The 22,418-nt window shown below is 33.4% G+C and overlaps 17 protein-coding genes and 2 non-coding genes across 19 annotated transcripts; 13 read left to right on the top strand and 6 right to left on the bottom strand. All coding sequences in view use genetic code 11, as the record gives it.

The window, feature by feature from the left end:
• The first annotated feature begins 444 nt into the window (after positions 1 to 444).
• trnL-CAA lies at positions 445 to 525 on the top strand. The gene has a single exon. It is a non-coding gene; the product is annotated as a tRNA-Leu (tRNA).
• Positions 526 to 1,089: 564 nt separating this feature from the next.
• On the bottom strand, positions 1,090 to 6,861 carry ycf2 (hypothetical chloroplast RF21). The gene has a single exon. It carries the CDS (start codon positions 6,859 to 6,861, stop codon positions 1,090 to 1,092), a length of 5,772 nt encoding a protein of 1,923 aa, YP_002149774.1.
• A 124-nt stretch (positions 6,862 to 6,985) lies between these two features.
• On the top strand, positions 6,986 to 7,059 carry trnI-CAU. Its single transcript has one exon. It is a non-coding gene; the product is annotated as a tRNA-Ile (tRNA).
• Positions 7,060 to 7,967: 908 nt separating this feature from the next.
• Positions 7,968 to 8,243, top strand: rpl23 (ribosomal protein L23). The gene has a single exon. It carries the CDS (start codon positions 7,968 to 7,970, stop codon positions 8,241 to 8,243), a length of 276 nt encoding a protein of 91 aa, YP_002149773.1.
• A 20-nt stretch (positions 8,244 to 8,263) lies between these two features.
• On the top strand, positions 8,264 to 9,739 carry rpl2 (ribosomal protein L2). The gene is made up of 2 exons: positions 8,264 to 8,606; positions 9,306 to 9,739. The coding sequence occupies exons 1-2, from the start codon at positions 8,264 to 8,266 to the stop codon at positions 9,737 to 9,739; spliced, it is 777 nt and encodes a 258-aa protein (YP_002149772.1).
• Positions 9,740 to 9,917: 178 nt separating this feature from the next.
• Positions 9,918 to 10,196, top strand: rps19 (ribosomal protein S19). The gene has a single exon. It carries the CDS (start codon positions 9,918 to 9,920, stop codon positions 10,194 to 10,196), a length of 279 nt encoding a protein of 92 aa, YP_002149771.1.
• Positions 10,197 to 10,640: 444 nt separating this feature from the next.
• rps3 (ribosomal protein S3) lies at positions 10,641 to 11,297 on the top strand. The gene has a single exon. It carries the CDS (start codon positions 10,641 to 10,643, stop codon positions 11,295 to 11,297), a length of 657 nt encoding a protein of 218 aa, YP_002149770.1.
• A 148-nt stretch (positions 11,298 to 11,445) lies between these two features.
• rpl16 (ribosomal protein L16) lies at positions 11,446 to 12,955 on the top strand. Its single transcript has 2 exons — positions 11,446 to 11,454; positions 12,545 to 12,955. Exons 1-2 carry the CDS (start codon positions 11,446 to 11,448, stop codon positions 12,953 to 12,955), a joined length of 420 nt encoding a protein of 139 aa, YP_002149769.1.
• Positions 12,956 to 13,058: 103 nt separating this feature from the next.
• On the top strand, positions 13,059 to 13,427 carry rpl14 (ribosomal protein L14). The gene has a single exon. The coding sequence runs from the start codon at positions 13,059 to 13,061 to the stop codon at positions 13,425 to 13,427; it is 369 nt and encodes a 122-aa protein (YP_002149768.1).
• Positions 13,428 to 13,990: 563 nt separating this feature from the next.
• On the top strand, positions 13,991 to 14,389 carry rps8 (ribosomal protein S8). Its single transcript is given in 1 exon segment — positions 13,991 to 14,389. A coding segment is annotated over 1 exon segment (399 nt).
• A 315-nt stretch (positions 14,390 to 14,704) lies between these two features.
• On the top strand, positions 14,705 to 14,818 carry rpl36 (ribosomal protein L36). The gene has a single exon. It carries the CDS (start codon positions 14,705 to 14,707, stop codon positions 14,816 to 14,818), a length of 114 nt encoding a protein of 37 aa, YP_002149766.1.
• A 345-nt stretch (positions 14,819 to 15,163) lies between these two features.
• On the top strand, positions 15,164 to 15,580 carry rps11 (ribosomal protein S11). Its single transcript has one exon. It carries the CDS (start codon positions 15,164 to 15,166, stop codon positions 15,578 to 15,580), a length of 417 nt encoding a protein of 138 aa, YP_002149765.1.
• A 79-nt stretch (positions 15,581 to 15,659) lies between these two features.
• Positions 15,660 to 16,661, top strand: rpoA (RNA polymerase alpha subunit). The gene has a single exon. The coding sequence runs from the start codon at positions 15,660 to 15,662 to the stop codon at positions 16,659 to 16,661; it is 1,002 nt and encodes a 333-aa protein (YP_002149764.1).
• Positions 16,662 to 16,881: 220 nt separating this feature from the next.
• Positions 16,882 to 18,075, bottom strand: petD (cytochrome b6/f complex subunit IV). Its single transcript has 2 exons — positions 18,068 to 18,075; positions 16,882 to 17,356 (listed from the first exon to the last, which is right to left on the bottom strand). Exons 1-2 carry the CDS (start codon positions 18,073 to 18,075, stop codon positions 16,882 to 16,884), a joined length of 483 nt encoding a protein of 160 aa, YP_002149763.1.
• A 203-nt stretch (positions 18,076 to 18,278) lies between these two features.
• On the bottom strand, positions 18,279 to 19,759 carry petB (cytochrome b6). The gene is made up of 2 exons: positions 19,754 to 19,759; positions 18,279 to 18,920 (listed from the first exon to the last, which is right to left on the bottom strand). Exons 1-2 carry the CDS (start codon positions 19,757 to 19,759, stop codon positions 18,279 to 18,281), a joined length of 648 nt encoding a protein of 215 aa, YP_002149762.1.
• Positions 19,760 to 19,899: 140 nt separating this feature from the next.
• psbH (photosystem II protein H) lies at positions 19,900 to 20,121 on the bottom strand. Its single transcript has one exon. The coding sequence runs from the start codon at positions 20,119 to 20,121 to the stop codon at positions 19,900 to 19,902; it is 222 nt and encodes a 73-aa protein (YP_002149761.1).
• A 113-nt stretch (positions 20,122 to 20,234) lies between these two features.
• psbN (photosystem II protein N) lies at positions 20,235 to 20,366 on the top strand. Its single transcript has one exon. The coding sequence runs from the start codon at positions 20,235 to 20,237 to the stop codon at positions 20,364 to 20,366; it is 132 nt and encodes a 43-aa protein (YP_002149760.1).
• A 66-nt stretch (positions 20,367 to 20,432) lies between these two features.
• On the bottom strand, positions 20,433 to 20,540 carry psbT (photosystem II protein T). The gene has a single exon. The coding sequence runs from the start codon at positions 20,538 to 20,540 to the stop codon at positions 20,433 to 20,435; it is 108 nt and encodes a 35-aa protein (YP_002149759.1).
• A 188-nt stretch (positions 20,541 to 20,728) lies between these two features.
• Positions 20,729 to 22,258, bottom strand: psbB (photosystem II 47 kDa protein). The gene has a single exon. It carries the CDS (start codon positions 22,256 to 22,258, stop codon positions 20,729 to 20,731), a length of 1,530 nt encoding a protein of 509 aa, YP_002149758.1.
• Positions 22,259 to 22,418: the final 160 nt, after the last annotated feature.

The following is a 22,418-nucleotide window of genomic DNA, read 5'->3' as shown; positions in this document are numbered from 1 at the left end:
GAATTTTTTTCTTAATTCAACTCTTATCTTACTAACTGGAATTAAAGAATTAATAGATCTGTTCCATCCAAAATGGGAATGCGCTAAGGTTATGAACTTATAATCTGACGATCGAATCGATTCCATGATTATAAGTTCATTCCATTTAGGAGTAGGAATAGTCATATGTTTTTTACATATCTATTATTATTTCGGACCCTATATGAACCCTTTTGGTTTCTATTGAATCGATAAATAGGTTTGTTTTATTGTCCATTTTTTTGATAGAATATATATAAGGTATGTATTTCTCAGATAATTCAAATCGAACTAATTGAATGTCCGACTCGGGCCTATATGACATGACAATCAAAAAAAATACTCAAAAACTCCACCTTTATCATATATTACATACATAAGACTAGATAGATATCATATTTATGGAATATAATAAACTTTGAAGATGCCTTGGTGGTGAAATGGTAGACACCCGAGACTCAAAATCTCGTGCTAAACAGCGTGGAGGTTCGAGTCCTCTTCAAGGCATAATATGGAGATCTCGTATTGAATTGTAATAAGTTCGCCAGCAGATCGCCAAATTTTGTTGATCGTCTTTGTCGAATGAATGGAGAATCCATTTTGAAATCGTCCAACCGGCACCCGCCCCGAATATATGATTCAATAGGAATCACACAGGGATACAAGAGAAACCTCTCTCCCTCCGTAAACCAACGGGGATAAAGTACATTCCTTATTCTATTTTGGGGATTGACGACTTACCAATCCAATGACGTTCGCACACAACATTTCAAAAAAGGGGTACTCTATTCTCGTAATTCCATAATAGATGCCTGTTGGCATGCCAACCTTCCTTCTCCTTTCATGACCTATCCGAAAACAAAGAAAATTCTTTACTTAATTAGTGATGAATATCGGAATAGGACAAACCATCCCGTGGATCTCTTTGTTTGCTTCACAAGAAAACAATTAGAGTTAGGCTTGGTCAACAGCAATGTGTATTATCGATATGGGGTATCTTTCAATTGAAAGATACTCCATATCGACTTGAAATGAATAGAAAGAAAGTCTCTATTTTTTTTAGTTATTCACTTAAACCGATGATTCGTTATTGGAACAGATAGTAACAGCCATTTCGTCTGGGAAAAGCCATCTTTTTTTCAACAATGTCTTTGTGATTTGATCCAATAGGGTTCTGTTAGATAGGAATAGATTTGATAAATATTGATAACTCTCGGATAGAATATTAGAACGTAAAAATCGATTTGATAATGAACTATTGGTTCTAAGCCATCTCTGGCGATCAATCAACAATTCGAAATACTTTTCTGGCGTATTTTTCCTAAACCAGCGTTTATTTAGATATTTCCAATAAATTTTTTTGGTTTGTGAAGTCAAAAGTATCCTTGATATCTCTTCATCTGCAAAGAATTCTCGATGTGAAAACACAGAGACAGAGGGATCATCTTGGAATAGCAAAAATAGTGGATCCACCGGGTCCCAAATGAATTTGCTTATTCTAAAAACGCCCCGTTCTTTGGAAGATCTATCTCGTGTCTGGTACTGCATGGTTACATCCTGCAAGACCTCTGAATCATTTTCTTGAAGCTCATCCTCTTCATCATAAATCATCTGCTTGTCCCGAAATGACCTTTCCCAATAGGGAAATCCCAATTCATTGGACCTTTCGCTACAATCAAATATAAAATCCCAAGGGCGCCATAGTCTAGGAGCCCAAACTATGTGATTGAATAAATCCGCCTCTAGAGGTCCCGGGTCGAGGACTCCTTCCCCTTCTTCAAAACCCGATTCATATTTTTCATAGAGAAATCTCTCATCACGGATAGAACGAAATCCATTTTGAATCATATTTAATGGGTTTCTTGGTTTGGGCCGAAGAAGGGATATCACTCGATCATTATCAAACGGACTTTCTTTCGGTGAGGATTCCAGCAGAGCGCTTTCTACTTCTAATAGGCCATGAATTAGATCAGAATCATTCTCAATGAGTCTATAAGAAGTGATCCCGTTTTTTTCATTAGGTCCGGGTAGAGACCAAAGGTCTTGAGCGACGGATCCAGCAGAACAACTCAAAAGATATAGAAGTATCGTTAATTTCTTCATGCTTGTTCCAAGTTCGAAGTAGAATCTGTACAAATAAGAATCCCCCCCCTGACATGATTTCTTCTTGATATAGATCGATATAGGATCTAGGGAGCAATTACTTAAAAGTAAATTTTGTGAAACAGCCCTTCCTATCTGATAGAAAAGAATCCCATGATCCTGAATCGATCTTATCTTAGATCTAAAATCCCAAGTTTGTCTATGAAGAGCAGATCGAATTATATTAGTGTCTATAATCGATTTCTTTTGTATAATACTAATTGTTAGGGCCTCATTGGTAAGTGCTACAAGATCTCGTAGATTAGAACTCAGAGTTATGGACCCGAATCCATTAGTGTGGAACATTTTCTTTTCCAAGTGAAATCCCCTAGTATATGAAAGAGTGAAAAAGTTCTTTCTTTGTTGTGGACTAAGAAGCCTTCGTATCTTAATGCATGTATTCAATTTATTCGTAGCTATTAGAGCGGGATCTACTTTTTGGGGAATATGAGTCGAAGCAATAACAAGATTATTTCTAGTAGAACATGTTTCAGAATCCCCGGAGAGATAGTTCACTAATAAACCGAGAGATAAGTCATTCGACTCCTTCCTATCCAGATCATGAATGTTTGGAATCCAAATTATGCAAGGAGACAGTGCCTTTGCTAATTCGAATTGAAGGGTGAGATAAAATAGGTCTAGTTCCGGCCTCATATCCCTAGATATTGGATGCTTCATACTTAGAAACTTCAACTGTCTATCAAAGTTACGGTCGATATCGTCACTATCATTCCTATCGTAATTATAGCAACTACCCTCATTACTAGGTAAAAGACTATAAATGGTACCCTCTCTATCATCAAAAGCACTCTCCTCATCAGGATCAATAGTGAAACCCTTAGGATAGTTATCCAGGAACTTGTTTATAAATATTGTAAAGAAAGGAACATAGGAGTTTGTCGCTAGATATTTGATCAAATAGGACCGTCCAGTTCCTATCGAACCTATCACTAAAACACCCCTAGAAGGGGATAGGTCTAAGCGGAGCGAAAAGGGTTTCCCCTGAGATGGGAAATCTAAACAACTAGGCCCAGGCTGGGTTTCTGAATAAGCGATTGTCTGATAATGAGCAAGGAATATCCGTCTTTCTGCTAAGCAGGATGTATTAAACTCATAATTCATTAGATCCTTTTTATGAATGTCAATTAAATTTCGTAAGTAAATTGTTCCCGGTTGCTCAATCATTTGATAACCAGAGTTATTCTTTGATAAATGATCACTATGAGTCAGACTCAATAAAATTTGATCAATCCTTTTTTCTGTCGTTAAGGTAGAGAACTGAACCAAGAATTCTCTTTCTTTATCAGCAATGAAATCACTGTTCAAGATCCAGGATTCTATTTTATCATCAAGCCAATCACTATTCACGTTTTTTCTTTTTCTTATCACGGAATAGATCATTTTACTTGTATGACTTAAATGTCTCGTATTTCTCAAAAAAGCGATTCGATTCATGGGATTTGGTATAATACTTATGAGATCGATGATATTAAAATATTTCTTCTTCGAACGTACAGATTTAACCCCATAAGCCGGATCGCCACCACTTAGCATGTTACCGCCAGAATAAGAAGCTCGTATTTCTTTTAGAAAACTTCCTAATCCTTCCAGAGCAACTAGAAAGATATCTTTTAACCCGAACGAATTCAGTTCGGATGGAGGATACGTATCCAAAAGTTTTCGTAACTCAATCATGTAGGATGGAATCATAAAAGATTTGACCTGTTCAAACTCTGCCTGTAACTGACTAGAGAATCGAGAAGTAACAATAAGATGTCCCAGGATGAGATATCCAGTAATAAGAAGAAAGAAAAGAATTAAAAATTGCAACTCTTGAATATTTAGCGATCTCAGATGTGTCGATATGAATGGTGACTCATTATTTACATGATAAATTTTGTCGCACAACTCCAGAATATAATTATGTAACCACTTACTCGAAATCGCACTTATAGGATTCCGTTTTAAAAGAAGCACTTTTTCCCGAAGAATTCGCTCAGATTCATACATAATATCATTAAAAATGTATACCAATTTTAGAAATTTAGGATTTCTATTTAGTATCCTCAATAGGTCTGAAAAAGCATCTCTAAATATCAATTTTATATTTATGTGCCCTGTCGAAGTAAGTAACCATGCTATTATATATGGGTAGAATCGTTTCCATTTTGAGAAAGACCTCTTTCTTTTTTTTCTTTGTTTTTTTCTTTGAAAAGCTCTATCCATATATCCTTTCGCAAGGCGTTTGTTTCGACGAATGCGTTTTTTCCTCTTTTCGGATGGTAAATATTTCTCAGAATATGGAATGTCAATCAAACCTATGTTTGAATTGAAATTGAGATACTGATGCAAGTTCTTCCCTTCTGAATTAGGTAGATTCCTATCAGAAAGAGGTTCACAATACGTTCTTTCAAAATTGACTATTTCTTCCTCTGTTAGAGGTATTCCAGAAATGTCTTCGATTGAGTAAATAGCTCTACGAACCAATGGATCAGATCGAGTTGGAAAATGGAAAGATTTGTACAAGTTATATTCTTCATCACCATTTTGCGGAAAATTGTTAGGTATCAATATCTTAGATACCTCTAACTCGATTGGTGAAATAGTATCTTTCTCCAAAAAAACATCTTTTTTTTTACCACTGCACAAAGAAAATATTTTATTTCGAATGAACAAAGTATTGAGGAATTGTTCATACATAAAATCATAATTCTTGATACAGGATCTTTCCACATAAAAAGAGAATCTTTTGTTACAATCGAAACAGAAGTTATATTTATTATTCAAGAATCGAAGTCGATTTACTTTATAAAAAGAAGATATCAATGAACTTCGATAAAAAGGTTTCACGGGATTCAGCCAATTGTCTTGATCGTGGGATATCGTTGAGAAATTGAAATCCAATGATTTGCTTCTATTATGCAATGAGTCAACCATCCCGTTTGGTATCTTATTGAACAAAAAGGGTGATATTGTTCCTCCATCGATCAATAATTTAGATTTTTGGGAAGTAGAATGGTCATCCAAAAAGAAGGGTTTCTTTTTTTTCAAATGAACGATTTGAAGACCTATTGATTCTAACAATGGATTCCCGAGTGGATCATTTGGACGTTTCAATTCAGAGATGTGGATCTCGGACCTATGAACCGGGATACTCCCAAAACTCACAAAGAAAAAACGAAGTGAGTTAGACAAAAAGGGAAGAAACTTGGACCAAAATAAAGAAGTAAACAAATCTTTTTGGTCGAAAACCTTAGACCAATCAATTGAATATGGATTAATATGGAATCGATCGAACACTACTTGAAAATGGCTATTTTGCTCAGAACTGAAATGGGCCAAATGTTCCTGGAAATTCTTGCTTCCGTTGGACCATTTGTATTTATATGAATTTTGATCCCTATTCATGGATCTCTCGCTTCGATAAATATAAAAAAGAGGATCAAACCTTTTCTTCTGATTTCGGATCAATCCATATTGATTGACTGACTGTATTATGTGGTTTTTAGTAAATACCACTATTTTGGGTTTTCGGTCTTCCAAACAATTCCCGTAAGATGTCTGGCCCCATTTTTTGATGATCCTTGAATAAAAAGATTCATTCTCTTCATAAAAAAGAGGAGGTAAAACCAATAAGGATTTTTTTTTTGATTCATCCTTGGAGTTGAATACCTCATTTAAGAATTGTTTTTGATACAATCCAGAAGAATCAATAGAAAAAGACAATCCCTTATGATACAACAGATCCGGCTGGGTTATTGATAGATTGAATAGATTTGCCATTTCTTGAAATCTCTCTTCTGATTTTAAATCGTGGTGTAACAAGTACCCCCCCCTATTCCGGTAATGGAATAGATGAAATAAACCTAAAAATAGATTTTTGTTCAAGAATGAAATATTATCGGAACTATAAAGTTCATCCTTCGCAACCATATCACATCTTGAATCGGATGAAATCGGAAGAATGGAGACAGTATTTTGTAAATACATAATTATCTTAACTAGATTGGCTATTTCTTTATTTTCCGATTGCCTCGAAAGAACAAAAGAAACATCTTCTTCTTTTTTAAATAATTTCTGATTTGTAGTAGATCTCTCAGTAGGATTCAAATCCAGATGAAGTTCGGACCATCTATCAGAGAAAAAAGAAGGATTGTCTCTTGTGGGATTCCTAATGGAATTGATATGATCCCCGAATTCATCGGAAGATTGGCTAGAATCCGTTACTTGAATAAAACTAGATTTCTCAGAGATCTTTTTTCGTTTTGCAAAATACAGGAGCGGAACAATCAACCTATTGATATTGAAAGAATCCTTTGAGTCTTCCAATGTATCATTACTGCGTCCAATGGAATTCATAGGTATAGGAAGAAATTCTGTCAAATAGATATTTTTTCTTTCTATCATCTTTCGGTTGTGAATACGATATATAAGGATCGCGACTAGAAAGAGTACTATATTTTTGATGGTGAAATATCGATATCGATTACTTGTTGAACTCTGCGAATTGCGTGAAAGTACTATATTCCAAATTCGAAAATCTAATAGTTTTATCAAACTCTCTTGATGGAAAAAAATGTGAATGAAAGATACAGCTGAATTGAATTGAGCCAACGAATCTAAAAAATAGGGAGAATTCTTGATTTCTCTAACTACCTCTCTCAATTCTAAAACCCAGCATTGAAATTGATGTAATTGCATTTCCCCCTCCTATATTATATATATATATATATATTTTTTTTAATATTGATTTATATTGATTTATCCAATGTATTTCACTTCAATTGGAATTTGGTTATTCATGAGGTACGAGGATTCCTGCCAAGCATCCATGGCTGAATGGTTAAAGCACCCAACTCATAATTGGCGAAGTCGTAGGTTCAATTCCTACTGGATGCACGCCAATGGAAACCCGCCTCCAATAAGTAATTTTTTTTGTTTTTGTTCAAGAATAAAATCCTATTTGGAACTGCCAAAAGTTCACCCTTTGTAACCCTATTACATCCTCAATCGGATGAAATCGGAAGAATGGAGACAGTATTTTGTAAATAGATAATTATCTTGACTAGGTTGACTATTTCTTTAGTTTTCGATCGACCCAAAAGAATAAAAGAAACATCTTCTTTTTTAATTTCATATTTTATTATAATAAAATATGAAATTTTTTATTTCAAGTATTTGTTTCAAATAATTTGTTTAACACGAAAAGAATTTGTTTCAATTAATTTGTTTGACACGAAAAGAATTTGTTTCAATTAATTTGTTTGACACGAAAAGAATTTGTTTCAATTAATTTGTTTGATTTGTTTCATATAAGAAATTATGGATTTACTTCAATAAAATAATTCCATTCATTTTTTAATCTAATATTTAACACGAAAAGAATTTGTTTAACACGAAAAGAATTTGTTTCAATTAATTTGTTTGATTTGTTTCATATAAGAAATTATGGATTTACTTCAATAAAATAATTCCATTCATTTTTTAATCTAATATTTATAATAAATAATTTGTTTAACAAGAAAATAATTTCTTTCAAAAATTCCGTTAATTTGATATTCTAATAAAGAATTTATTTACTTACAAAATTTTTGATATGTAGTGGACCTTTTAGCTTAGTAGGATTTGAATCGAAAGGAAGTTCTGACCATTTGTCAGAGAAAAAAGAACGGTTGGCTCTGTATCAATGGAATCTCATCATCCATACATAATGAATTGGTGTGGTATATTCAAATTAGAATATATGAACAGTAAAAAAAACTAGTATTCTTATTGAGACTAGAACTCATAGGGAAAAAAATATATTTATGAATGGAATAAAATATGCAGTATTTACAGACAAAAGTATTCGGTTATTGGGGAAAAACCAATATACTTTTAATGTCGAATCCGGATCAATTAGGACAGAAATAAAACATTGGGTCGAACTCTTCTTTGGTGTCAAGGTAATAGCGATAAATAGTCATCGACTCCCAATAAAGGGTAGAAGAGTTCGACCGGGACATATAATGCATTACAGACGTATGATCATTACGCTTCAACCGGGTTATTCTATTCCACCTCTTAGAAAGAAAAGAACTTAAATAAAAATACACTTAATAGCATGGCGATACATTTATACAAAACTTCTTCACGAAATCGTTTGATTTATGGACAGCATCATTGTAGTACAGGCCGTAATGCCAGAGGAATCATTACTGCAAAGCATAGAGGGGGAGGGCATAAGCGTCTATACCGTAAAATTGATTTTCGACGGAATGAAAAAGACATATATGGTAGAATTGTAACTATAGAATACGACCCTAATCGAAATGCACACATTTGTCTCATACACTATGGGGATGGTGAGAAAAGGTATATTTTACACCCCAAGGGGGCTGAAATTGGAGATACCGTTGTTTATGGTACAGAAGTTCCTATAAAAAAGGGAAATGCCCTACCTTTGAGTGCGGTTTGAACTATTGATTTACGTAATTGGAAGTAACCAATTAGGTTTACGGCGAAACCTACAAATCGATCACTGATCCTATTTGAGTATCTCTACAGGATAGACTTCAACAGAAAACTGACGAGTAACGGCAGCAAGTGATTGAGTTCAGTAGTTTCTCATATAAAATTACTGACCCTAGAGATATAGTAATATGGAGAAGACAAAATTGTTTCAAACACCGACAGAACACGGAGCGGTCCTTGTTTCTAAGAGGGGAAGACATGGGTTATTCACATTTCATTTGATGGTCAGAGGCAAATTGAAAGCTAAGCAGTGGTAATTCTAAGGATTCCCCCGGGGAAAAATAGAAATGTCTCCTACGTTACCCGTACTATGTGTAAGTAGCAACGTAATTTCATAGAGTCATTCGGTCTGAATGCTAAATGAAGAACATAAGCCAGATGAAGGAACAGGAAGACCTAGGATGTAGAAGATCATAATACGAGTGATTCGGCAGATTTAGATTCCTATATTATATATCCACTCATGTGGTACTTCGTTATATCATATATAATATAATAATTTTACGATCTATATATATAAGATCCATCTGTATAGATATCATCATCTACATCCAGAAAGCCGTATGCTTTGGAAGAAGCTTGTACAGTTTGGGAAGGGGTTTTGATTGATCAAAAAGAAGAATCTACTTCAACCGATATGCCCTTAGGCACGGCCATACATAACATAGAAATAACACCCGGAAGGGGTGGACAATTAGCTAGAGCAGCAGGTGCTGTAGCGAAACTGATTGCAAAAGAAGGGAAATCGGCAACATTAAAATTACCTTCTGGAGAGGTCCGTTTGATATCCAAAAATTGCTCAGCAACAGTCGGACAAGTAGGGAATGTTGAGGTAAACCAGAAAAAGTTGGGTAAAGCCGGATCGAAACGTTGGTTAGGTAAGCGTCCGGTAGTAAGAGGAGTAGTTATGAACCCTGTCGACCATCCACATGGGGGTGGTGAAGGGAGGGCCCCAATTGGTAGAAAAAAACCTTCAACTCCTTGGGGTTATCCTGCACTTGGAAGACGAAGTAGAAAAAGCAATAAATATAGTGATAATTTGATTCTTCGTCGCCGTACTAAATAGTGTAGAGTAGATAAAATAGAATATGTTTCTTCGTCTTTCCAAAAGAAAAAAGGATTTATTATGACATTATACTATGACATTATCTGATTTGATTTTGTTTTTTTTTTAGAGATTTTCTTTTTTAAAATAGAAGAGAAAAAATTCATTTTTTTTGAAATTATAAGAGGAATAATTAATTATGGGACGTTCACTAAAAAAAAATCCTTTTGTAGCGAATCATTTATTAAGAAAAATAAATAAGCTTAACACAAAAGGAGAAAAAGAAATAATAATAACTTGGTCCAGAGCATCTACGATTATACCTACAATGATTGGGCATACCATTGCTATCCATAATGGAAGGGAGCATTTACCTATTTATATAACAGATCGTATGGTAGGCCATAAATTAGGAGAATTTTCACCTACTTTAACCTTCCGAGGATATGCGAAAAATGATACTAAATCTCGTCGTTAACATGAATTTTAACGTAAATTAAGTAATAATCATAAACAAATTATTTTTAAATAATTTTTTTATTCTGAAATTAAAATCATTAATAATTAATAAACTCATTTTCTTTTTTAGTGAAAATAGAACCTTGTGAGAAAGAAGGACCAATACACAGAAGTATAGCCCTTTGGTCAAAAAATATTTGTGTCTATTCACAACAAAAAGTGCGAATTGTAATTCATAATCTTTTTTTTTTATTTTAATTAAAAGGGTTATGATAATACAACTTATGCTTTATGGAGTTGAGTATTTTATTCCATTTTTTTTGTGAATTGGTTTATTCTGCAGCAGAAAATGCTAGTCACAATATATATTTGAACTAACTAAGTCAATGAGTCATAAAGATATATTTATATAAAAAAAGTAGACAAATAAGACGTATCATTTTATATAGACTAGTGAGGAATTATGGGACAAAAAATACATCCGCTTGGTTTCAGACTTGGTACAACTCAAAGTCATGATTCTATTTGGTTTGCACAACCAAGAAACTATTCCGAGAATCTAAAAGAAGATAAAATTATACGAGATTGTATCAAGAATTATATACAAAAAACGATAAGAATATCCTCTGGTGTCGAGGGAATTGGACGAATAAAGATAAAAAAAAGAATCGATCTGATTCAAGTCATAATCTATATGGGACTTCCAAAGTTATTACTAGAGGGTAAGCCTCGAAGAATCGAAGAATTACAGATCAATGTGAAAAAAAAATTGAATTGTGTGAACCGAAAAATCAACATTGCAATTACAAGAATTCCAAATGCTTATAGAGACCCGAATATTCTTGCAGAATTTATAGCCGGACAATTAAAGAATAGAATTTCGTTTCGTAAAGCAATCAAAAAAGCTATTGAATTAGCTGAACAGGCAGGTACAAAAGGAATTCAAGTACAAATTGCGGGACGTATCGACGGAAAAGAAATTGCACGTGTGGAATGGATCAGAGAAGGTAGGGTTCCTCTACAAACCATTCGAGCTAAAATTGATTATTGTTCTTATCCAGTTCGAACTATTTATGGAGTATTAGGAATCAAAGTTTGGATATTTCTAAACAAAGAATAGAAAACTTTTCCTTATGTTTAATGTTCCGTGTTTAGGTAAAAGAAAAAATGACTATCTTACTACATTCTTATTCCCAAAGAATAAATGAAAAATTTTATAAGATTGAATAAAAAAATTTGATTAATAATTTTATAGTGAAGGAATTGCTATGCTTAGTGTGCGACTCGTTGGTTTTTTTTTAGAGTGGTTAAATTTCTACAAAAATTCGTAGAATTTATTACTAAAGAACTAATAACCTACTCATCGCTTGCCATTATCTGGATATAAAGAACCGGTCAAAATAGAAAATATAAAGAAAGATCTATATGGTCAAATAATTATAGCAACTGAAATAAAAAAGAATCTTATTATCAGTTGTAAAGCAATAAGAATATACAGATAAATGAAGGGGTGAAAGAAAGATAGAAAAAAAAATATCAATGATATAGAATTCTAATATGTAAAGGTCTATGGGTCATCTCATAAAAGGTAATGTAATAAAGCATCAATATTAAAAATTCATCCATATATGGATGAATAGATTCCTATAATAAACAAATTAAGAGCCGCGAATCAATAAAACTGAGAAGGTTGATTCAACAAAAAAGAATAAAATAAATAAGAAAATCTTAATAAAATATTATTAGAAAGGCTCCATTATAGAATTCAGACCTAACCATAAATCGAAAAGCGATGGGAACGACGGAACCTGTGAATACCTAAGATTATATTAAAATAAAAAAATCGAAATGATTCATTAGATGGGATGGCGAAGGGAACTAAGAATTCATTGTTTTTTCAAGAGTTGTGGACTGACCCTACATTACATCTTAAATTGATAATGAAAGAGTAAATATTCGCCTGCGAAAACGTGGATTTTTTTGAATTTATAAATTTTTGCTAATCTAATATGATAATAAAAAGAAAACACAAATACATATTCTTTCGAACCTTATACCAAAACAACATTATCTAGTTATATACGGATAGCAAAAAAGGTCTAAAAGAATACATATTTCGTTATATATCAAAGCAAGATAGACAAATTTCTAATAGATCAATAGATTCTATGAAATATCAAAAAATACCGCGATTGTATTATATTTTTTATTTTTATTAAACATATGTATGGTATTGTATATTATTAAAATTATTTTATCGATTAAATATTTTTGAATCGATTTATTCGCGAGGAGCCGTATGAGGTGAAAATCTCATGTACGGTTCTGTAATAGAGATGGAATTGACAAACAACCATCAACTATAACCCCAAAAAAACCAGATTCCGTAAACAACACCGAGGAAGAATGAAAGGAAAAGCCTGTCGAGGTAATAAAATTTGCTTCGGAAAATATGCTCTTCAGGCACTTGAGCCCGCTTGGATCACATCTAGACAAATAGAAGCGGGGCGGCGCGCAATGTCACGAAATGTTCGCCGGGGTGGACAAATATGGATACGTATATTTCCAGACAAACCTGTTACAGTAAGACCAACGGAAACCCGTATGGGTTCGGGAAAAGGATCTCCCGAATATTGGGTAGCTGTCATTAAACCCGGCAAAATACTTTACGAAATGGGAGGGGTCGCAGAAAATATCGCTAGAAAGGCTATTTCATTAGCAGCATCCAAAATGCCTATACGAACTCAATTCATTCTTTTAGAAGAGAGTCATAATTAGAACGAAAGATATGAAAAAAGTGGTAATTGTCGATTTATTTTTTTTTGAACACAGAATATTTTTTTTACTTCAACTTTTTGACTAAAAGATAAAAAAAAATGATATGATTCAACCTCAAACCTATTTAAATGTAGCCGATAATAGCGGAGCCCGAGAATTGATGTGTATTCGAATCATAGGAGCTAGTAATCGACGGTATGCTTATATTGGTGACATTATTGTTGCTGTAATAAAAAAAGCAGTACCAAATACACCTTTCGAAAGATCTGAAGTTATCAGAGCTGTAATTGTACGTACTTGTAAAGAACTTAAACGTAGTAACGGGATAATAATAAAGTATGATGATAATGCGGCGGTTGTCATTGATAAAGAAGGAAATCCAAAAGGAACTCGAATTTTTTGTGCAATAGCCCGAGAATTGAGACAGTTAAATTTCACTAAAATAGTTTCATTAGCACCCGAGGTATTATAATACGAGATTGTTATATAGATATATTATTTATGAATTGAATAGGAATGCAATAAATTCATAAAGGTATCAAATATAACATATATACCTTGTGTGATGATTATTCTATGTTATAAGTAATTAGAAGTATATAATATATATATTAATACTAAGTATTAGTAGTAGTAAGTCATTATATTTATTTAAGAAATATTTAAAAAACTAAATAAAAATAATAATAGATAGAAAAAAAAGAAAAAGGAATCTATATATATATATTCAAAATAAAAATTCGAATTCCGAATTCTATTTGTAAAAAAAAAAAAATAGAATTCGGAATTCGAATTCCATATCAGATTATCTATATAGTTTAGAATAGGTCATTAGTTCATTTTATTTCTATCTTTTTTTAGTTTTAGAATAGAATATTCGATATAGATTTACATTATACTAATTAGAATAATACTATATATATCGAGTATTCTTATATTCTTATATTCAATATTAGATATATTATTGAATAAAAAAAAAAAATCGAAAAATAGGAGCATGTTGATTATATCGAAAGTAAGGAGCAATAAAATATCGGGGGTAAAGATACTATAGCTGATATACTAACCTTGATACGCAATGCTGACATGACTAGAAAAAAAACAGTTCAAATACCACTTAGTAATATCACCGAAAACATTGTGAAAATACTTTTACGAGAGGGTTTTGTTGAAAACGTCAGAAAACATCGGGAAAGCAACAAATACTTTTTAGTTTTAACTCTACGGAGAAATAGGAAAGGATCATATAAAAATTTTTTACATTTGAAAAGGATCAGTACACCTGGTCTACGAATCTATTCTAACTATCAAAAAATTCCTAGAGTTTTAGGAGGAATGGGAATTGTAATTCTTTCTACTTCGAGGGGTATAATGACAGATCGAGAGGCTCGATTAGAACGAATTGGCGGAGAAGTTTTATGTTATATATGGTAATGGTCATTTTGAGGATTTAACTAGAATACAAATAAAAAAAATTCATGAAGATTTAATTACTGAATCACCTCTGAAGGTATGTTACACCTTTAAACAAATAGAATGAAAATATATAGACTATGTTTCAAAAAAAATTCGGCGTACTTATGTCTACGACTGGGAAAGTAAAAAAAGGAAGTATAAGTCAGTTAATTTTATTAGACCTTCAATATGTTTTTTAGGGGGCACAATTTTAAGTTAATTTAAGTTAATAAGGAAATCCTATTTTCTTCCAATAAATAGATAGATTCAACATTCAGTTAAGGAGTCATAAATATGAAAGTAGCAGCCTCTGTTCGTAAAATTTGTGAAAAATGTAGATTGATCCGCAGGAGAGGTCGAATTATCGTAATTTGTTCCAATCCAAAACATAAACAAAGACAAGGATAATGTTTTAACAAAAAAGGGCTTTCTATTAAAAATAAAGTACCTAATGCACAAAAAAATGGATATTCAAATAAAAAAATCTAATTAATATTCTATTTTCTTAAATATTAAATTCTAAAAATAGAATAATTTAAATTCTATAATTCGAATCTATTCTATAGTTATAAGTATTATAAGAAATATTATTGCTTATTGCTTGATATTTCTATAATTCTATATCTATATTAATCGAATTATAGAATACAATTAATATAGAAAATCTAGTTAGAAAATAGTAAAGAATCCGTTTTTGACAGGAAATGGATATATCCATATATTTCAGACTTTAATTTTATTAAATAATAAAAAATGGCAAAATCTATATCAAAAATCGGTTCACGTAAAAATGCACGTATTGGTTCGCGTAAGCAGACTCGTAAAATACCAAAGGGAGTTATTTATGTTCAAGCTAGTTTCAACAATACCATTGTGACTGTTACCGATGTACGGGGTCGGGTGATTTCTTGGTCCTCTGCCGGTTCGTGTGGATTTAAGGGTACACGAAGGGGGACCCCGTTTGCCGCTCAAACTGCAGCAGCAAATGCGATTCGAACAGTAGTCGATCAAGGCATGCAACGAGCAGAAGTCATAATAAAAGGTCCCGGTCTCGGAAGAGATGCGGCATTAAGAGCTATTCGTAGAAGTGGTATACTATTAAGGTTTATACGGGATGTAACCCCTATGCCACATAATGGATGCAGGGCTCCTAAAAAAAGACGTGTGTAAAACTGAAAATAAACATTAAAGAAAGATATTTCAAGAGAAATAAACAATTAATTTAAGAGTTTGATAAAAATATATTACGATGATTCGAGAAAAAGTAAAAGTATCTACTCGGACACTACAGTGGAAGTGTGTTGAATCAAGGGTAGACAGTAAGCGTCTTTATTATGGACGCTTTATTCTGTCTCCACTTATGAAAGGCCAAGCAGATACAATAGGCATTGCAATGCGAAGAATTTTGCTCGGCGAAATAGAGGGAACATGTATCACACGTGCAAAATCTGAGAAAATACCACATGAATATTCTACCATAGTAGGTATTCAAGAATCAATACATGAAATTTTAATGAATTTGAAAGAAATTGTATTGAGAAGTAATCTGTATGGAACTCGGGACGCGTCTATTTGTTTCAAAGGTCCTGGATCTGTAACTGCTCAAGACATCATTTTACCACCTTCGGTAGAAATTGTTGATAATACACAACATATAGCTAACCTAACAGAACCTATTAATTTGTGTATGGAATTAAAACTTGAGAGGAATCGGGGATATCGTATAAAAACACTAAACAACATTCAAGATGAAAGTTATACTATAGATGCTGTATTCATGCCTGTTCGAAATGCAAATCATAGTATTCATTCTTATGGGAATGGGAATGAAAAACAAGAGATACTCTTTCTGGAAATATGGACAAATGGAAGTTTAACTCCTAAGGAAGCACTCTTTGAAGCCTCCCGGAATTTAATTGATTTATTTATTCCTTTTTTACATGCAGAAGAAGATAAATTGAATTTAGAAAACAATCAACAAAAAGTTACTTTACCTCTTTTTACTTTTCATGATAGATTCGTTAAGGATAAACTAAGGAAAAATAAAAAAGAAATTGCATTGAAATCCATTTTTATTGACCAATTAGAATTGCCTCCCAGAATCTATAATTGTCTCAAAAAGTCCAATATACATACATTATTGGAACTTTTGAATAAGAGTCAAGAAGAACTTATGAAAATTGAACATTTTCGCGTAGAAGATGTAAAAAATATATTAAACCTTTTACAAATAGAAAAGCATTTTGCATAAATTTGAAATCAATTTTATTTTTTTTCATCTTTCATTTTTATAAAAAGAAAGCTTAAAATATGGAATTTGAATCTTTAGCACAAATCTATATATTCAGAATAGGTCTAAAATGAAATATATGTATCTAGAGATTAGTCATTTCAAAGTGACTAATCTCTAGATACACAATACACATGTTATTTATTTAACAATAGAATCCATTAAATTTAAAATTTAAAAATTAAAAAAGACCTAAAGTTAGGGATTTCTCAATAGGTAATGTTGCTCCAATACCCAACCAAAGAGCCACTGCGGTACCAATCAAAAAGACGGTTGTTGCTACTGGACGGCGAAATGGGTTTTGGAACTTATTAACATTCTCCAAAAAGGGGACTGTTAATAATCCCGCGGGTACTGAAACCATTAAAAGGACGCCCAATAATTTATTTGGCACTGTACGAAGTATTTGAAATACGGGAAAAAAATACCATTCGGGCAATATTTCCAAAGGAGTTGCAAACGGATCTGCGGGTTCCCCAATCATTGATGGTTCGAGAACCGCTAAACCTACGTTACAGGCAATAGTACCTAGAATTACTACTGGAAAAATATATAAAAGATCATTAGGCCATGCGGGTTCTCCATAATAATTATGACCCATCCCTTTAGCCAATTTAGCTCTTAATACAGGATCGTTCAAGTCAGGTTTTTTTGTTATTGGGATAGGTGAATTCTTATAGATCCATCCTCCGAAAGAACCGGACATGAGAATTTTTCATCATCCGGCTCGAGCACCAATCAAACGAACTTAATGCATCCATAGAAAAATTTTAAATGTTAGTCCCTCATATATGGAGATTCCATGTAATAAAATCGAATGGATTCTCTTTTTTTCCTAAATTAGAACTATCCATTGCAAAAAATTCAGTTCTGATTTTAAAATAAATGCCTTTCACCCAAGTATGTTTTCAAAATGAAAAGTGCTTTCTGGGGGATCTCAAACCTTTCGACTGTTAAATCTCCAAAAATAAATTTTGGGATGTTTTAGATAGAAAGGATTTACTTGTTACTAATAGAATACAACCCCCGTTTTTCTTTAGATCTACTTGTTTCACTCCGATAGTATAATAAATTGAGTCAATGCATAGGAAATAAATGCATTTCCATACTATTACGTTAAGTGATATAAATAAGACAGAATTTTTATTATATCACATTACGTATTTTAATGGATATTACGGAGCCTTTTCATGCAGGATATGATCGAGTCTGATCATAGAAAAGATTCTCTTCAAGCGTACCGGCCTACCCTCTGTAGGGGATTTGCGCGGTGGTTGGAACAAAGACACATTAAATTGTGAATTAAAATGTGGCAGATAAGATAAAGTAATATATCTGCACGGCCCAATCAATAGTTCAAGTCACACACTCCCATAATCCATTCTTTTTTCGGAGAGTTCCTTTCAACTATTCGTGTATGTCAAATAAAGAATCCAATTTATTTTGTTAAGTTGAAGGGAAATATCCAAATACATGTCTTATTTTTTTTTTAATAATGCATATTTGTAGCAATGAAATACTATTGCTCCTCCCCAAAATGATAAATGATTGATTACAAATCTCTATGATTCATATTCTTTATAAAGGACCAGAAATGCCTTGCTTACGTATCATTGGAAAATGCATTAACATAAATACGGCTGTAAGAAGCGGTAATACAAAAGTATGTAAACTATAAAAACGGGTCAGGGTAGATTGTCCCACACTAGCGCTTCCGCGCAATAACTCTACCACAGACGATCCTATTACAGGAATAGCGTCGGGTACACCTGTTACAATTTTTACTGCCCAATAACCAATTTGGTCCCAAGGTAAGGAATAACCTGTTACACCGAAGGATGCAGTCAACACGCCCAAAACTACACCTGTAACCCAAGTCAATTCACGAGGTTTTTTAAAACCACCTGTTAGATACACGCGAAATACGTGCAAGATCATCATTAAAACCATCATACTTGCGGACCATCTATGAACTGATCGGATTAACCAACCAAAGTTAGCCTCAGTCATTATATATTGAACAGAAGCAAAAGCCTCCGTAACGGTCGGACGATAATAAAAAGTCATAGCAAAACCCGTAGCTACTTGGACTAAAAAACAAGTAAGTGTAATCCCTCCTAAACAATAAAAAATATTGACATGAGGAGGAACGTATTTACTAGTTATATCATCGGCAATCGCCTGAATCTCAAGACGTTCTTCGAACCAATCATAGACTTTATTGAGATAGGTAAATCAAAGGACCCCCCTGAGAACCGTATATGAGAATTTCATCTCCTACGGCTCAAACAAAAATACTCAAATACTGCTTATTAGGAAAACTGATATTTAGAATAGAAAGTTTAAAACTTTCTTAACTTAATACTATGATTCTAATCTTCTTTGAAGATCAGAAAAAATAGAAATCCGAAAGCTATTCTTTGTGTTTATAATGCCAAAATCTCAAGTCGGCTCACTTGTCTTTTCTCGTGATCCTTATAGGCCTCTTGAATATTCTATTATTTACTTCATTTTTTTATTTGTGTATGTAATGTAATACTATTTTTATTATTATTATTGATAGGAATTTTCTTGTTAAGACCCTATAGAATCAATTGAAAAACCTCAGATTCATACCAGAACCACGATGATTTAAAAAAAACCTTTAATCCAAGTCCAAAAATTCCCCGAGTAAGAACTCCTGGATCATCACTTATTCAATGAATAGATATAATCCAAAAAAAATACAAAGAAACATTTCTCCTTTGATCAAAATAAAGATAAGCGGCGGCAGTTTAAAAGAATAAAAATCGTTCCATTTATTTTTCTAAATTAATTCTTCTAACTCTTTAAATTTTTCAATTTTTTTAGTCCGGTTGCGAGGTCTAAATATAAATATTAAGTATGAATCATAGTTCTAATACTTTAGAATCTATTTATTTTCTATATTCCGTGCTCCAGATATTTAAATAAATATCTGACGGGGTAAAGCCATCCCTATCAAGATAAGATGAAGATGACGGATCCCTTTTTAGTTCTGTACTATCAATAGGATCAATTATAACAAGTCACACACTCATATTCCGGAAATACAGAAACAAAGAAGTTTCACGATCGAACTACCAAATCAAAATGGAATGGGCTAAAAATCAAAGACCTAAATGCTAAACTTGACTTTCTATTGAACAGATAGTTAGTCAGTTCTTGTGAATCTAATTCTCTAATTCATAGAAATTCCGTCCAGTAAAATGGACGAATTATAAATCTCTAAAAGAATGGAGAGAAATACCGCAAATAGAGCCATTGCAATAGCCATCAAAGGGGTAGTTCCCCACCCCGGAGCGACTTTACCATATTCTGAATTCAATGGTTTCAATAAATCTCCTACAACAGTTCGTCTTGGACCAGATCTAGAACTACCCTCAACGGTTTGTGTCGCCATCAATCCTATTTTTTTTTTCATTGAGATCTGTTGACTTTGTATACCATTCCGCTGTAAATAAAGGATCTTACCATATAGATCCAGATCCATTGTAATCTCGATATTATATAATAATGGAAACAGCAACCCTAATTGCCATCTCTATATCTGGTTTAATTGTAAGTTTTACTGGGTATGCCTTATATACTGCTTTTGGGCAACCCTCTCAACAACTAAGAGATCCATTCGAAGAACATGGAGACTAGTTGAAATAATGAGCCCCGAATATCGTAATATTGGGGGCTCTTTGCTTCAATTGAGATAATGAAAAATCATTTTATCCTTTTAGTTGGAACTATAGGTGGTTCTCTAAAAAAGATCGCGAAAAAAATGATTCCTAAAGTCGAGACTAAGAGGAATGTATAAACCAATGCTTCCATAGATTTGATCGTGGTTTACAATTATAGCTTCCATACCTGTTTTGGGGGATTATCTCCTAGATAAAGAAAAAAAAGAACAAAAGTAAAACAAAATGGAATGATTGAAATCAAGATTTATATAGTTCCCTATATCCAATTCAAATAATAACAAAAAAGTGGAATCGAAAAGGAACAAACGAATGTTCTTTCTATGAGACTACCGGTTTTTTTGTACTTGGATCTCCAAGTTTTTGGAATGCTCCAAATTCTACTTGAGCATCTAAATCTGGATCAATACCAGCAAAAACATCTCTGAACAAGGTTCTAGCACCATGCCAAATGTGCCCGAAAAAGAAGAGCAGAGCAAACGAAACATGTCCAAAAGTAAACCAACCCCTTGGACTGCTACGAAAAACACCATCTGATTTTAAAGTAGCACGATCTAATTCAAAAATTTCACCCAATTGAGCACGTCGAGCATATTTTTTCACAGTAGCAGGATCACTATAACTGACTCCATTGAGTTCGCCACCATAGAATTCAACAGTTACACCGACTTGTTCGACACTATACTTCGATTCTGCCCTTCGAAAAGGAACATCCGCTCTAACAATTCCGTCTCCATCTACTAAAACAACCGGAAATGTTTCAAAAAAAGTAGGCATACGACGTACAAAAAGTTCACGCCCCTCTTTGTCCCTAAAAATAGGATGTCCTAACCAACCAACGGCTATTCCATCGCCATTGTCCATTGAGCCCGCTCTAAACAAACCGCCTTTTGCCGGATTATTTCCGATGTAATCATAAAAAGCTAATTTTTCGGGAATTTTAGACCAAGCTTCTGATAAACTTTGATTTTCGGCTAGCCCAGCACCAACTCTTCGATATATTTCTTGTTGGAAGTATCCCTGATCCCATTGATAACGAGTAGGACCAAATAATTCAATCGGGGTAGTTGCTGAACCATACCACATAGTTCCAGCAACAACAAAAGCTGCAAAAAATACAGCCGCGATACTACTGGAAAGGACGGTTTCAATATTTCCCATACGCAACCCTTTGTATAAACGTTGAGGTGGACGTACACTAAGATGGAAAAGGCCCGCTAATATGCCCAATGTCCCTGCTGCAATATGATGAGAGGCTATCCCCCCTGGAACAAAAGGATCAAAACCATCCACACCCCATGCGGGATTTACGGATTGTACCCTTCCAGTTAGTCCATAAGGATCGGATACCCATATTCCAGGACCAAATAATCCTGTTACATGAAATGCGCCAAAACCAAAACACCCCACCCCTGCAAGAAATAAATGAATTCCGAATATTTTTGGCAAATCCAAAGAAGGTTTTCCAGTACGTTCATCACAAAAGATTTCTAGATCCCAATAGACCCAATGCCAAATAGCCGCCAAAAAGCACAAGCCAGAAAACACAATATGTGCCCCGGCCACACCTTCGTAACTCCAAATACCCGGATTTGTTATAGTACCTCCCGTGATATTCCAACCACCCCATGAATTCGTTATTCCTAAACGAGTCATGAAGGGTATAACGAACATACCCTGTCTCCACATTGGGTCAAGAACTGGGTCAGAAGGATCAAAAACTGCTAATTCATATAGAGCCATCGAACCGGCCCAACCAGCAACCAGAGCTGTATGCATTATATGGACAGAAAGTAAACGACCGGGATCATTTAATACAACGGTATGAACACGATACCAAGGCAAACCCATGAAAATACCTCTTTTATCAACAAAAAATAGACACTATGTAACTTTATTGCACTGTAAAAAACTATACTCAGGCCCGTTCTCTTTTAGTAAATTATCTCAGATTAAAGAATTCATATTTGTTCTAGTTTTTTAGTAACAATGGAACATTCTATTCGTAGGA

This window comes from Cicer arietinum, chloroplast, assembly GCF_000331145.2.
Source record: "Cicer arietinum chloroplast, complete genome".
NCBI classification, from domain to species: domain Eukaryota; kingdom Viridiplantae; phylum Streptophyta; class Magnoliopsida; order Fabales; family Fabaceae; genus Cicer; species Cicer arietinum.
The sequence above is the reverse complement of the archived record's forward strand: the minus strand, read 5'-3'. Positions and strand labels throughout refer to the sequence as shown.